The sequence below is a fragment of the Sorex fumeus genome, unplaced genomic scaffold, assembly GCF_029834395.1.
Source record: "Sorex fumeus unplaced genomic scaffold, SorFum_2.1 ptg000007l, whole genome shotgun sequence".
Taxonomy (NCBI): Eukaryota; Metazoa; Chordata; class Mammalia; order Eulipotyphla; family Soricidae; genus Sorex; species Sorex fumeus.
Window position 1 is genome coordinate 20,521,794 of NW_026606064.1, and position 15,523 is coordinate 20,537,316.

At 39.2% G+C, this 15,523-nt stretch overlaps 1 protein-coding gene across 1 annotated transcript in view; it reads right to left on the bottom strand.

Moving 5' to 3' along the window:
• Positions 1 to 223: 223 nt before the first annotated feature.
• Positions 224 to 15,523, bottom strand: part of PDHX (pyruvate dehydrogenase complex component X) — a 65,618-nt gene continuing 50,318 nt past the window's right edge. The window contains exons 8-11 of the mRNA XM_056135710.1: positions 14,433 to 14,491; positions 6,477 to 6,635; positions 2,921 to 2,985; positions 224 to 996 (exon numbers count right to left, since the gene is read on the bottom strand). Of these exons, the coding sequence (XP_055991685.1) occupies positions 738 to 996; positions 2,921 to 2,985; positions 6,477 to 6,635; positions 14,433 to 14,491 (542 nt within the window). The 3' untranslated portion in view covers positions 224 to 737. The remainder of the gene's footprint in view (positions 997 to 2,920; positions 2,986 to 6,476; positions 6,636 to 14,432; positions 14,492 to 15,523) is intronic.

Sequence of the window (15,523 nt, forward strand, 5' to 3'; positions counted from 1 at the left end):
CCAACTCAATATATGGAGGTGAGCAGTTAACCTTGAAATGTTTAGATATTTTAGCTACAGTTTATCACTGAAAAAAACTGGTCTCTTTGTCTTCATTTTTGATTTTTAATTCTTACTCTTTTGAAGTTCACAATGTCATATAAATGAAAAATAAGGTTAATAAATACCACTCTGAAACACATTACTTTATATACAGAAAAAAATCAGTAACCACAACCCTTAATACAATGCAATCCTTATTTATTCACTATTATCCAGAATATACTTCTGTACACATTAAATTCAAGTATGTCTAGGGCAGTGCTTATAAAAGTGAGGTCTCACTGCTAAATTAATGGGCATCTTTCTTTTGATGACTATTTCTAATTTTAATATATGCCAGAATTCTAACATTTTTGATTTTAAAATCTATTATATAGTCTCAAATACTGTAAAATACTCAAATGAGCCAAATATATAATTTAATTTACATCTAGTTCAACACCCCTTTTAGCACCAGAGGTTAAAATAGGATCTGCCTTAACCAAGTGTTCTTTCATTAGTTACAGTTTGTTATCTCATATTTCTACAACATTACACCCCAAATGAAAATAAAGACAACCTGGTCAAATTCTTTCATCTTAAATAAATAAGCATTCCATACACTTCACTCTTCAATGCCTGTCTTCCTTTTGTGTATGTTTCTTTGTAACAACTATTATTATTAAGCCAAAGTCCAACTTCTCACTGTCTGGGAACTAAGTGAGTAGCATAGGATTCTCTAGGTTTGCTTTGAAACTTTCCAGGAACCGGGTGGCCAGTTCATCATCGACCACTCGGCTATCACTGGACATTGTGACGGTGATGAGCTGGCGCTGCTGCAGCCTGGCATTTCCCTCTTCATCCTCAGTGAGCTTCAGCACAGGTCGGAATCTCCCAACAGCTAAAATGCAGGCCTGAGGGGGGTTGATCACTGCAGTAAATTCATCAATGCCAAACATCCCCAAGTTGGAAATACTAAGGGAAAACAAAAAGTTTTGAAGGTGAAATGTCCAAAAGATTCCTTTTCTAAAAGCATACATTTTTACTTTTTGAAACAACCATGTTATAGAAGTTCTACCAAGTTATTCAAAGACAAAAAAAATACCATATTTATATATAATATATACAAATATTATATATTGTTGAAAACAAGCATCTATCAACATACAGATATTGTAACTACTCATTTACTTGGCACTGAAACGAAACTTTCTGTGGAATACTGAGAGAAAAAAGTTTTATGGAATAGGTAATAGGAATAGGTAAGAGAAAACATTCACAGATGAATTGTGTACACAGACAACCTAAAACTACAGATAAAGCAAATTTGGCGAGGATGTCAACATAAAAAACTATTCTATGCCTACAAACTGTATGACTCATACATATGACTGCTATATAGAAAATTATAAAACACGAAGGAAAGAAAGGAAAGAACAACGGTGTGTGCCATGTTCACTAACCAGAAAACTCAATACTATGAAGATGTCCATTCTCCCCAAATTAATGTAAAGTTTTACTAATAATCTCAATTGAAATTCCGCTAAGTGGGATGTATGTATCTATGTGCAGATATCTGTTAATTAAAGGGTGAACAAAACTGTAAAATTTTCATTAGCAATAATGGTAGTATGGGACATACTGCACAGAGGATACACAAACAAGTCAATGGAAAAGAATTACTTTTTAAAAAAATTACTTGAAACAAAGACACAATAGCCTACAAAAGTCTGCATATCTGGAAATCAGAACCACTATAAGTAATTTTTTTAAATGAACACACGATTTCAACACTTTATCCGATGAGTTACCTAAAATAAATTGCTGACAGAGTGAAAACCACTAACATGCCTTTCTCTGACCACAAACAGTATTATTCCATACCCCAAGAAAAGTTAAAATTATCAGTACTAAGTGTTGGTAAGAATATGGAGCAGTGAGTATTTTCACATGCTGTTAAAACCTTACTTAATTTTTTGAGGGGGGGGGGTGTCACACCTGGCGATGCTCAGGGGACGATATAAAATGCCTGGAATCAAACCCAGGTCGGTCATATGCAAGACAAGTGCCCTAACAGCTGTACTACTGCTCTGAGCCAATTGTTGAAACTTTGAACCTAGCAAGTTTTCTCTGTCTATATAATAAAAATATGCACATTACTTGTGAAAGCACACATTGTACACAAGACAATTTGTCAACAGTAAAATATTTGTGTAATATACTCTATACCTCAATAAAGGAAAAGAATTGCTTCACATAACAGTTAATTTCACAGGCATTAATATTATGTGAAAGCTGTAAGGCATTACAGGACATGTATTTGCTTAAAGATCAAAGCAAGCAAAGGAAACTATGGTGATAATTTTCAAAATAGTGGCTACCTTTGATGAGAAGATAAATAATAAACTTTTGGGATGCTGAAAATGCTCTTTATCTTGCTTTGATTTCTTCACTTTATTAAAATATTCAAGCTATACTCTGTACTCTATATAATACACAAAACAGCGAATAACTCTAGGATCTAAGACTAAGTATTTTCCACAAACACACTGTTAAATAAAAGAGAAGAAAAACAGAAAAAGCATAAATGAGTTTTATAAATCTACTACTTCTACAAACTGAAAAGAAAAAAATTTAGCTCTCAAATGACATTCTTTGGATATTTGAATAACTTAAATGAGTAACCTAATGGGTTTAGTTATCAGCTTCGATATGGAAAAACTGACTGTTCTGAAGAATGTTTTGAAGACTGTTCTGAAGAACATATTCTGCTACTTAAAATATGTGATATCTATCTTAAATTTCAAAAACTATTTTCAGAAAACAGATGAAACAAGTTGACATGGACTTTGTAAGTCTTCTGTTTGCTGCTTCTGATAATGAAAATGTTGTATTTTACCTGAAAGATCCTCCTTGGTATTCTTCAGGTAACAATTTTCCATCTCTTGCTTTCTTTGACAGAACCTGATAAAAACACAAAGAGGGCATGACAACCAACACTATGCTATAGAGCTGATTTTGTCACCTGAGAAATTTCTACAGGATATATATACCCTTATCTCTAATAGGTCTCAATCTGATTTCATAACATGTACCATATAAATGTTTCCCAATACAATTTTAAAAATAAATTGGCGCACAGATCATCTAAAAACTAAAGAGCTGATACAAATTCTAGAAAAAAAATATCACTCTCTTTAAAACTTCTTCAAATACTGTAATTACCCCCATACCATGATAGCATAGCGGTAGGGTGTTTGCTTTGCACACAGCCGGCCCAGCCGAGCCGGGTTTGATTCCTCTGCCCCTCTCGGAGAGGCCGGCAAGCTACTGGGAGTACCTCGCCTGCACATCAAAGCCTGGCAAGCTCCCCGTGATGTATTCGATATGCCAAACACACAAGGAGACGTTACTGGGCCCGCTCGAGCAAATCTCGATGAACAACGGGAGGACAGTGCTACAGTGCTACCATTACTACATGGAAAATTTCAGTGTTTTCCAAATATATACTCCGATTTTCTATTCTGTCAATAAAATGCTTTCTTATAAGAAAATAAGAGGCAATCTAGCAGTGTGAAAAATTTATCCACTGGAAGCAAACCATCAGGTTTTTTTTCCCCCTTAAATTTTTATTAGTGAAACACCACAAGGTACAGTTGTAGACTTACAAATTTTTGTGCTTGGGTTTCAGTTATACAATGATCGAATACCCATCCCTCCACCAGTTGCCCATTCTTCACCACCACCAGTCCCAGTATCCCTCCCACCCCCCATCCTACCCTACCTCTGTGGCAGGGCATTCCCTTTTGTTATCTCTCTCCTTTTGAGTGCTGTGGGCAAACCCATTAGTTTTAACCTTTCAGTTTTTGTGTGCCAGGGATGAAAAGCAGGGCCCTATACATATGTGCTCAATTGCTGAGACGCAGCCTCTGCCTGCAGGTTTTGCTTTTTTATCTGTCATACATATAACTCCAGAGTTTCAAAACAAAACCAGGTAACCCCAGACTTTGTTTTTCACTTCTCAATATTGTAATCATCTTCTGTATTAATTTTTATAATTGCCTTTCTAAAATCTGCTTAAACATTCTAAAGACTGCATCTGCCACAACTCACTATTTGCCAAAGTTAAAATGCATTGGTTTCTTCTTAATTATTTCATGTAAAAATTATCTGAAGTACAATTTAAACACTTTAAACTGGACTTTTAGTCTTTTTATGCTATCACCAAAGCTGTTCCTGAATAAAGCAAATCCAATTCTGCATGGAATAAAAGAATGAAGCACTTTCATATTCTTGACAATACTGCTTCTAAAAGAAGGCGTATATTGCATACACTCTGAAAAGTTAATGTTTTTTTTGGGGGGGTGGGCTTCCAAGTAGTGTTCAGAGGAACCAGAGGTCAGCACTCAGGCCTAGATATGCAATGCTACTCAGGGAGCTATGTTGGGGGTTACCAGAGCCATACTGGGTGCTACCAAAGTAGAATGCAGTGGTGATCAGGCAGCCAGGTAGTGTAAAGGGTCAAACTCGATCTCTATGCATGCAAGATATGTACTCCTGATCCCTGAGCTGTCTCCCCAGCCACGGAAAAGTATATCTTTAAAGACAAATGATTAACATATCCTGATGTATTACTAGGATCACTAAATAAAAACAATGTTTATTTAAAAACTTAGATTGGGGGCCAGAATGATAGTACAGTGGGCAGGGCGTTTGCCTTGCACATGACCAACCTGGGTTCAATCCCTGGCATCCCATATAGTCCCCTAAGCACTGCCAGGAGTAATTCCTGAGTGCAGAGCCAGGAGTAACCGCCGAGCATCGCTGGGCGTAACCCAAAAAGCAAATACAAAACAAAACAAAACAAAACAAAACAAAACAAAAGCCTTCATACTCCACTGGGGGGGGGGGGGGGGATCTTTATAGAACCTAAATACATCAGCAGGATATTCCTATCAATGACCTCTAAAGTGTGGAGTATGAACACAATCCCAGGAAGATTGTTGGTGCTGAAGATTCTTCAATTTTTTTCCCTTTAAAATACTTAATTCTCACTGGAATTCCTACAATGGGAACTTAAAATGAAAGTAGGTGTTCCTAAAGCATTTGTTGAAAGGATACATTAAAAAAATAAGGAGCAAATATTTATAAAATGTATCGTTTCTTACTCAATCATCCAGAAAAATTAGTGGGAACTAATGAGGTTAAGTTTTTCCTCTGCTTTTAAAACTGTTACAATAATAACGGATTAAGCAAAGCATGGGATCTAAGGTGTGTCACTCTATTATTACTTGAGAAGGGAATGCAAACTTGAGTTAGTAGAGGCATGGGCTTAGTCCCACACAGTGACCACCCCTGACAGCCTAGGGATTACTGAGGGCAAGAACAACATATTTACTGCTTGGGTTCTGAACTGGGGTCCTTAGGAGATGGAGTTTTCAATACCAATGAACTTCTTGAAAAATTCATTTTGACTAAATAGCTTTAAATTAAAAAAAAAAAGCCCCCCTGAACAGTTACAAGTTACAGGAACAACTATTATGGTCCAGCCACACTTGTGAAATTAGATAAATGGCAATGAGCGACAGTCAACATCAGATAAGAAACGCAAAATTATTTTTTTTAAAAAAGGTTAATTTTTAAAAGACCGATGACCTGATAATACCTGAGAAGCTACTTTAACTATCAAAGTCCCAGAAGGTCTTAAAAAGTAACATTTGGGGCCAGTGAGACAGTGACAGGGGTTAAACTGACCCCAGCTCAATCCCCTGCACTGCATAAGGTTCCTGAGCACTGTCACTGGGAATGTTGAGTACAGAATCACCAGTGAAGTCCTAAGCACTTGTGGTGTGGTCCCACAACAAAAATAAAGTGACACTTGAACTATTTAAAGGGGCTAAAACTCAGCTTCCCCAACTTGAAACGGGGAAGGTAAGGATCCGACCCTAATACTGAGCTGAAGTAATAAAGAGCCCCGCCTAGAGTTTGGTGCATCAGAGAAAATAATGTTGACAGAAAACTGGGAAGCAGGGGGGACACAGAGGCCGGAGGAGTAGCAGAGGGCAGCCACCCTTCAGTGCCAGTGCCTTGGGACACCCTGAAGGGGCGGGACCACCTTCAACCCGGAGACTGCTGGCTCAGTTTCTTCCATCTGAACTTACATTCTTCCCATATGCAAGTATCAGGGAATGCTAAGAAAGTTTCTTTCAGAACTATGTATCACAACAGTAAACACAATAAAATGATCAGAGACAAAAAACAAACATAAAACCTCACTTTAATGATTAAGTAAAATAATAAACACAACTGACATTTGAAAGTAAAAAAAAAAAAAACAACCAAACAAAAACCCAACAACAAAACTGTAATTATGTATCAGTGTGATCAGATCATGTTAACATTTAATCAGAATGCAAATTGTAACATTTTAAAACCACAAGATTTTTAAGACATACCTTTACAGAGTTAGCAATTTCCTGTATACCCTTAGCAGCTACATCTTTGATGATTGGCGTAATTAAACCTTTGTCTGTTGCCACAGCCACTGAAATGTCAATATAGGGAAGTTGCTTTGCACCCTCTCCATCCCAGCTTACATTGACGTCTGGCATTTGCTAAAAGCAGACATAGAAAAATAGGTTAAAAAAGAAGTTTCAAACTCAAAGTGGTTATAGAAAAATAGTTACCACAATTGTTAACTATTTTCAAAAGTGAATATAACATAGCAAGATAGAGGAAGACAAATATTCAGTTTGGAAAAAGTCATTCAGATCTGAGTGTGAAATAGTTTTTAGTTTGGAAGAATAATATCCTATTATGGTTACAAAAAGTTCTCCTCTTTTTGGATCTATGGGCTATATAGTATTCAACATCTGATGTACTTTGTCTTATGATGAACAGCATGATCTTGTAAAGAGGGGATGGAGGCCAGTGACAGCCAGTATCACCATTCCTGGGGCAGCCTTGGGAGAAATAGCAGGATCTTAATAAGCAGGTTCCCTTTTTATTTTCTTTAATAATTAACTGTGATTGACAAGATTATTGAATACTTGAGTTTCAGGCATATAAAGTTTCAATGGATGCAGCTTAGATAGTATGTTTTTGGTATTATTGAGCCTGCATTTTGGATATATGGCTAGACCACTTACCCATATCATTAGTATAACTAAAGCCCTGATTCCTATTAATCCCATTTTCTTTTTCCTCCCTGTATTTCTTTCTTTCTTTATCTGTTTCCTCTCCAAGCACTGGAATCAAGAGTGATGCAGGCATTACTCCCTTTACTACAATACATTTCCTCATACAGTATTCTACATACCATAGATAAGTGAGATCATCCTGGGTTTGTCTTTCTTCTTCTGGCTTACTTGATTCAATATGGTTATCTTCCAGTTCCAACCAGACTGCAAATTGCATGATTTCATTATTCCCTGCAGCTGCATAGTATTCCCTTGTGCATATATACATCTTCAGAATCTATTCATCTGTCACTGGACAGATATCTAGGTTGATTCCATGTTTGAGCTACCGTATTGAGTGCAGCAATGAATAATGGTGTGCATATGTCCTTTTCAGAGTGTTTTTATGTCTTGGGGGTAGATGTCCAAAGCGGAATTGCTGGGTCATATGCTAGTTCAATTCTAAGTTTACTGAGAACTCTCCATACTCTTTTCCACAGGGGTTGTATGACACAACATTTCCACCAGTAATGGATGAGTTTCCTTTTCACAGCATCCCTGCCAACACAGATTGCTCCTACTATTTTCGATATGTGCCCTTCTCACTGGTGTGTGATGGAATCTTATTGTTGTCTTGATTTGGTTTCTCTGATGGTAAGTGATGCTGAGCATTTTTTCATGTACCTACTGGCTACCTGCTTGTCTTCCTCTGAAAAATAGTCTCTTCATTTCCTCTGCCCATTTTTTTTCTTTTTGGGTCACACCCAGCGATGCCCAGGGTTTACTCCTGGCTCTATACTCAGGAATTACTCCTGGTGGTGCTGGGGGACCACATGGGATGCTGGGGATCGAACCTGGGTCAGCCATGTGCAAGGCAAACACCCTACCCGGTGTACTATCGCTCCGGCCACTCCTCTGCCCATTTTTTGATAGGGGTTTAAAATTTCTTTTTGTTGATCTTTGCAAGTACTTTGTGTATCCTGGATATTTAACCTTTATCTGATGTATTGAATGAAAACATTTTTTCCCAGTTAGCTTTTAGGGTTAGCCTGTGTTTCTTTTGCTATGCAGAAGTGCTTTAATTTTATGTAGTCCCATTTGTTTATTTTTATTTTTTGCCTTTGCCAGTGGTCACTGAAAACATCTGAGGTCCCAATCTTCAAGTATTCTACCTATATTTTTCTTTCATATATTTTACAGTTTCTAGTTGGATATCAGGGTCTTTGATCCACTTTGAATAGATTTTTATGTGAGGTGGAGAATATATATCCAGCTTTAATTTCTTACATGAGTTAATCCAGTTTTCCTGCACCATTTGTTGAAGATGCTATCTTTATTCTATCTCATGTTCTTAGCTCTCTTATAGAAAATTAATTGTCCATATACGTGGGGTTTTGTCACTGGGTATTGGGTTCTAACCCACTGATTAGACGGCCTATCCTTATTCCAGTACCATGCAGTTCTGATCATTATAGCTTTATAATACAGTTCCAAATTAGTTCCAGATCTCTCAATTTCTCATTTTTCAGTATTGCTCTGGCTAGTCATGTTTTTTTTCTGATTCCATATACAATCTTTATTGACTTTTCTAGATCCTTGAAGTATGTTGTTGGAATTTGGATGCAGACTGCATTGAATCTATATAATAGCTTAGGCAGGATAGTCATTTTAAATAATATTGATTCTTCTAATCCATGAAGATGGGATATTTTTCTATTTCCCCAGGTTTTCCTCTATCTCTTTCGTAAGTGATTTAGTTATCATAGTATAGGTCTCTCACATCTTTTGCTAATCTGATTCCTAGATATTTGCTGTTTTTGGATACTATGTTCAATGGGATAGACTCTCTGATCCCTTTTTTCCTGATTCATCCTTTGTATATAACAAAGAAACTAATTTTTGTGTCTTGATTTTGTGCCCAGACAATCTCCTCCACTGGTTTATTATTTCTAGCTTCTTTGTAGATTCTTGATTTCCCTCTTTAAGAGAGATTCCCTAGGTTCACAAATATATGATATATACACTATGTTTGAATTTCTATAATATGCATATAGTTGCACTATAGATAAAAAATGCCAGTTGAAATTATTGAATCTCTGCAACAAGTCATAATTTTGCCAAATATCATAAAGATAAAATTAGAAAAAAAGTATTTTCTGAAAAATGCTCTATGAAATAAGATCTAAGGCCCTCCCAGCATATAATTTAAGACTAATAATGCATAATAAATAAGGTCCTGTACCTATCTGATTTCATTTACTTACTTTGTTTTTTGGGGTGCATCTAACTGTGTTCAGTTCGTATTCCTGACAGTGTTCAGGGAACCAAGTGGTACTAAGGATGAAATACAGGTTTGCTGCATGGAAGGCAAGCACCTAAACCACTATACTATCTCTCTAGCATCTCTACTTAATTTTATTCCTGACCACATCCTGAAAATAAATTTTCCACTCAACTTGGACTCTATTAAGCAGCACTACTCATTTCTGTCTAATCATTTCTCAGTCATTCTTTTCATTTCTTTCAAGATTCAGTTCCACCATTTAACAATGCCTCAAGGTCAAAATAATAAACAAGAGCCCCAACCCCTCAGAAGACTAGGTTTTTTCACAGAGAGCCTTAAAGTAAGAACAAAAAATAAAAACCTCAAAAAACAAAAAGCAACTTCATCTGAAAAATAGAGTTCATCAGAAAACTGCAATAAAAACCTAATAGGCTGCATTCAAAGAAATAACTCATTTTTTTTTTTTTTTGGTTTGTTCTGGTATATTTTGGGGGCCTTCCAGCAGTACACAGGGATCACTCTGGGTTCTAGCCCTAGTACAGAGAAAACTTCATTTTTGATATTGCTTAGGCCAAAATACTCATTCTTTTTTTCAAATCCTACATCCAATCCAAAAGAAAATCCTGCTTCCTTTTGCTTTGTGACTAAAAACTCACTCTAGTCCAGCTCTACTGCTATCACTTTAGTCATCATCTACAGAATCCTACACTGCTTCTGCCCTTTGCTGGGTCCACACAAACACAGTAATCTCTTTTTTATAGTGTCAGTTGGATTATGTCTCCCCTCAAAACCCTCCAAGGCTTTCTTCTCATGCACAATGAAACTATACTTCACACAAGGCCTCATGTAGACTTCAAGACCCTGATCCTCTCCCCTCTCTTCCTGTGAAATGTCACTCTTACCCCCCTGAAGGCACACTTTATCCTCAGGGCTGGGTTTGAAACAACCCGATTCTCAAACTTCAGGGTTGCTGCTCTGAAAAAATGAATGAACAGAACATTCTCACACCACTATGTGGCTCCCTCCTTCCTCTCTCTGCAAGCCTTGTCTCAGTGACCACCATGGCGGAGGGTACGTGGTACTTGACTAATGCTGCACAGTAACACCCCAGTTACCTTGCCTTCCCCTGCTTTCTTCTTTCCCCAGCACTTTCTCTATCAGACAAAACTTTGTTTGCCCTCCCAATCATAGAAGCCCCACAAGAGCAGATTCGATGTAGGCTTTTGTTCACCACTGTATTTCTAAAGGCACAGAATGTGCTCTACACAAGCTACGGGATCAGTCACTACTGGTTTACTAAGTAGTCTTTTTCCTGCTATAAGTTGTAAACGCTTTTGGTTCTCAATTACATCGACCACAAAACTAAGGAAGATACATTAAATGATAGACTATTTTTAGCAATGAAATTACCAACATTTTGTGACTCGGATTTTCACTTAATCACTTAACTTCCCGTTAGTCGTCGATTTGTTCGAGCGGGCGCCAGTAAAGTCTCCATTCCTCCCTGTCGCGTGCCAGTGTAGCCCAATGGCTTCTGTTCGCTCTGGGAACATGAAGAGCCTCAAACCGATCGTTCATGATCTTGATGAAGAAGTCTGACCATCTGGTAGGTGGGCGGACACGCAGTCTTTTGACATCCCATGGGATCCAGTCGGTAACAGCTCTAGTCCAGTAGTTGTCTTTAAATCTCATTATGTGACCAGCCCATCTGATTTTTGACACCTTGGCAAACGAGACAGCGTCCCTGATTCTTGATCATTGACAGATGTCGGAACTCCGGATTCTTTCTCTCATTTGAGTGAAACGTCATATTCCAAGCATAGCTCTTTCAATTCCTCTTTGGGAGACCCGAATAGCATTCTCATCCTGTTTGCGTAGGGCCCAGGTCTCTGAGGCATATGTTAATGCAGGAAGAACAGTGGAATCAAAGAGATGTGCCCGGAGCCGGAGGTTCTTCGTCCTCTTAGCTATTTCTTCGACGTTCTTGAAGGCGTTCCAAGCCGCTCTCTTCCTCCTGCGCAGCTTGGGTGCCAGGTCATTTGTCATGTTGACTTCTCGACCTAGGTACACATAGCTGTTGCATTCGGAGATGGTCGTTCCGTTGAGAGCGAATGGGGCATCAGGAACGAGGCTGTTTCTCATAAACATTGTCTTCGTAAGATTCAGCTCCTTTCCACACTCACGGTCAAAGTTGGCCAGCATTTGTGCCGCTTGGCTGATGTTTGGTGTTATTAAAACAATGTCATCAGCAAAGCGGAGGTGATGTAGATGCCGACCATCTATCTTCACTCCCATTCCTTCCCATTCCAGTCATCGCATGATGTTCTCGAGGGTGGCACTGAAGAGTTTCGGTGAAATGGTATCACCCTGCCGAACCACTCCCTTGACATCAATGATTACTTCTTTGTAGAATGGTGAGATCCTGGTAGTGAATCAGCAATACAGCTCACGGAGGATCTTGATGTATTGGGCTTGAATGCCCCGATTGGCTAGGGCTTCAATGACCGCTTCCGTCTCAACAGAATCAAAGGCCTTCTTTAAATCAATGAACGTTAAACAGAGCTGCATCTTGAACTCCCGAGAAACCTCAATGAGCTTGGTTATCGTGTGGATATGGTCGATGGTGCTGAATCCTTTGTGGAACCCGGCTTGCTTGCATGGTTGTCCTTCATCTAGTGTTCTGCCAATCCTATTTAGGATGACTCGAGTGAACAACTTGTAGATGAAAGACAATAGGCAGATTGGGCGATAGTTGCCAATGTCATGGATGTCTCCCTTCCTGAATAGTACGGTCCTGCTGGTTTTTCATTGGGACGGAACCTTGCATTCAGACAGGTAGCGTGTGAAGAGCCGAGCCAGTGTATTGATGAGTACTGACGGCTGGTTCTTCAGGTGTTCAGGTCTGACCTTGTCTGGGCCGGGCGCTGTTCGTTTCTTTATTGACAAAATGGCGTGTCGGATTTTGGAAGGGAGAACGTTGGGAACGACATATCCATCCTGTGGAATTTGGTATGTTGGCAAGTGGACATGGCTATCGAAGAGATTTGAGTAGAAGTCATGGACAATCTTCTCCTTTGCCGTTCTGGAGGATGTGATGGATACATCAGGACATCGGGGGGCAGTCATCTTGGTCTTGTAGTTGGCAAAGGACAGGCGGGCGTTATGAACACTTTTCCCGGCTTATGCTGCATCTACCAGCACTTCTGCTTCTGCTCTTCTCTCTTTGAGGTCTTCCTTGATCGCATCTCTGCACTGCTTTGCGAGCTTGGACTTTAGCTTACGGTTGCCTGAGGCATGTGCCAAACCACGTTGGCGAATAAGCTCAAGAGTTTTCGAAGACAGGCGTTTTTTTGTGGCTATCTCGCTCTTGGCATTCTTCGCACAATCATGGAGGTGCTGAACCAGTCGATCGTATTCCTTGTCAATGTTGTCAACAATGGCATCTTCCCATGTTGCCGCAATAGTGCCGAAGAGCTCCCAGTTGGTGGTCGTTCTGGAAGTTCTCTTCTTAACCTTTGCAGTCCTTTCTCCCCGCTCTGTGAAGTAGAATTTTGCACGAAGGAGATGGTGGTCCGATCCCGTTTGGAATTTTGGGACAACAGCGACATCAGTCAGGCAAAACCGTCGATTGAATATGATGTGGTCTATTTCGTTGTGGAATCGTCCACCGGGAGACTCCCATGTCCAACGTTTAGATTCTGCCTTCTGGAACTGTGAGTTACCATGAATGGTCTTGGTCGACATGATGAACTCAGACAGTCTCTCACCCTGTTCATTCCATTCTAGACCTTGGGTCCCGATGTGAAGTTCTTCAGTTGATCTTCTCGGTCCTATCTTGGCATTAAAATCACCCACAATGATCTTGTAGAAGGTGTGGTCTTTATAGAACTTCTCCAGCTCCATGTAGAACTTCTCGATTTCTCTTTCATCATAATGAGATATTGGTGCGTAGACAACGAAGATAGAAACTGCCGGCAGTGAGCCACATCTATTCAAATGTAAACGTCCGATTCGGGTTGTTAGGCATTCGAATGAATCAATGCTCACGGCCAAGTTTGTGTTGACAAGGACACCGACGCCTCAGCCACCTCTTTTATCGCATGTTCCGAGGAACAATTCTTCTCCAGTGTTTAAAACGGCATGGTGAGATTCGTGCCTTCTTGTCTCGGTCAGACCAATGATGTCGTACTTGATCATTCGCGCCTGTACCATCAGGTCCTCGATGGATGCATCTGATGCTAGCGTACGTGCACTGAAAGTACAGATGATCATTTCTGTCTTCCTTCGTTGTGGCAGCCTAGTTCGGCCTTGAGATTTTATCGGCCGCTCCTTTCTCATCCTTCTCAGTGCTGCCATGTTGGTGAAGCCTTCAGGGTCAGGTGAATGAGACCAGTTGTAATTACTGGTTTTGGCATATCGAATACACAATGGATAGCTTGCCAGGCTCTTCCGTGCAGGCAGAATACTCTCGGCAGCTTGCCAGTCTTTCCGAGAGGGATAGAGGCTTTTGGGGCGACCTCTAATCGCCCTCGTAGGTGTTAACATATTTGAACCCTATCAAATATGGTACGGCAATTCCGGAAGATGGGTATTTAGTGTCTTATGATGAGTTGCGGTCCGGAAAGCGTCCTGAAGTGTGGCGGCGGCTGGGTAGTGGAGGTAGTGTCGGTAGTGCAGTTGTGACAGTGGGGTATTTATCTGGTCCCGGTAGGGGTAGGGTGGGTCTTCTGTGTGCAATCCGATCCCTGGGTCTCTAGTGGTTGGTAGGAGCAGACAGGGCAGGGTAGGGTGGGGCTCCTGATAAGAATCCCTTTGTCACCTGTGGTTGGTGGGAGCAAGCAGAGTATCTCTCTCCCTGGGTCCGTTGAGCCTGGACTCGGATTTTACTTATTAAAATTCTACAGTGTATGAATATTTCAAAAGTCAACATGTCTGGGTTTGCTACTTACTTTAAGGGTGACTGCTACTGCCTTGATGATAAAATCATTTACTGACACTTTAATGTCATCTGAAAAAAAAAATTAAAATTATTCCTGATAAAACTTTCTTCATAAAATATTCTTTATAAAATTTCTCTTATCATTATGATTTCAAATTTGTTAACTATGAAATGCACAAGCAATGACTAAAGACAAAGGCTTTTTTGTTTGCTTATCAATATAGTATACAGGATTAAAAAAACATGCATGATATAAAACTTGCATCTGTGTTTCATTCTTGGCTAAATAACGTTAACATTAACACAAACGTAAAAGCTGACTCTGAAGTAATTATTCTATGTTGCTCCAGTATCTAGAAGAACTTGGAGGATAAATTTCAACCAATAGCAGAAAGAAGATAAACAATTATTCTGTCTAAAAAAGACAAATGGTCTCAGTGGTATATAGTCAGGAAGTTTACAAGGTGACTATCTTTTTCTTGCTTGTCTTTTTTTTTAAATGATATCTTTATTCCAAGTAGGCTTTAAAATACAATCATTATACTGAGAGAGTGGTCATGTGGTCACTGAATTTTTTAAATCTTTTTATTTTTTGTATATGTTTACAGGATCCCCCTTGGTAGTGCTTGTCCTTGCAGTGTGGGCCTAACTACTTAGGTTTGAGGACCATCAAAACCACACCTATGGTTGTTCAGGAATCCTTGTAAGAAGGGAGTTTCCCCAGTTCTCATGTGGTTATTGAAAATAGGCAGATACAATAAGGAGTGGCTTGAATTTTTTTTTTTTTATCAACTCAGAGTACAATGAAAAAGATTAAGGCCACTGCAACTGCATTAAACAAGAGCTGCTTTTTAATTTAATAAGACAGGATATAGTAAATGCCAAAGATGAAACAATGTTGGCGTAGATCCTAGTGCAATAAATAAAATGAGGTTGACTGTTTGGTTTTACAGGGTGAATCCATATGAATCAATATCCTTTTAATACACAAAATGATTTTAAGATAAAACCGGGGTTCCCTCCCTTCCTACAGAGCTGATCATAACTAAAATATGCCATTATCTTATTCTGCTTTTCCCACTGGGTGTAACATATTTAAAA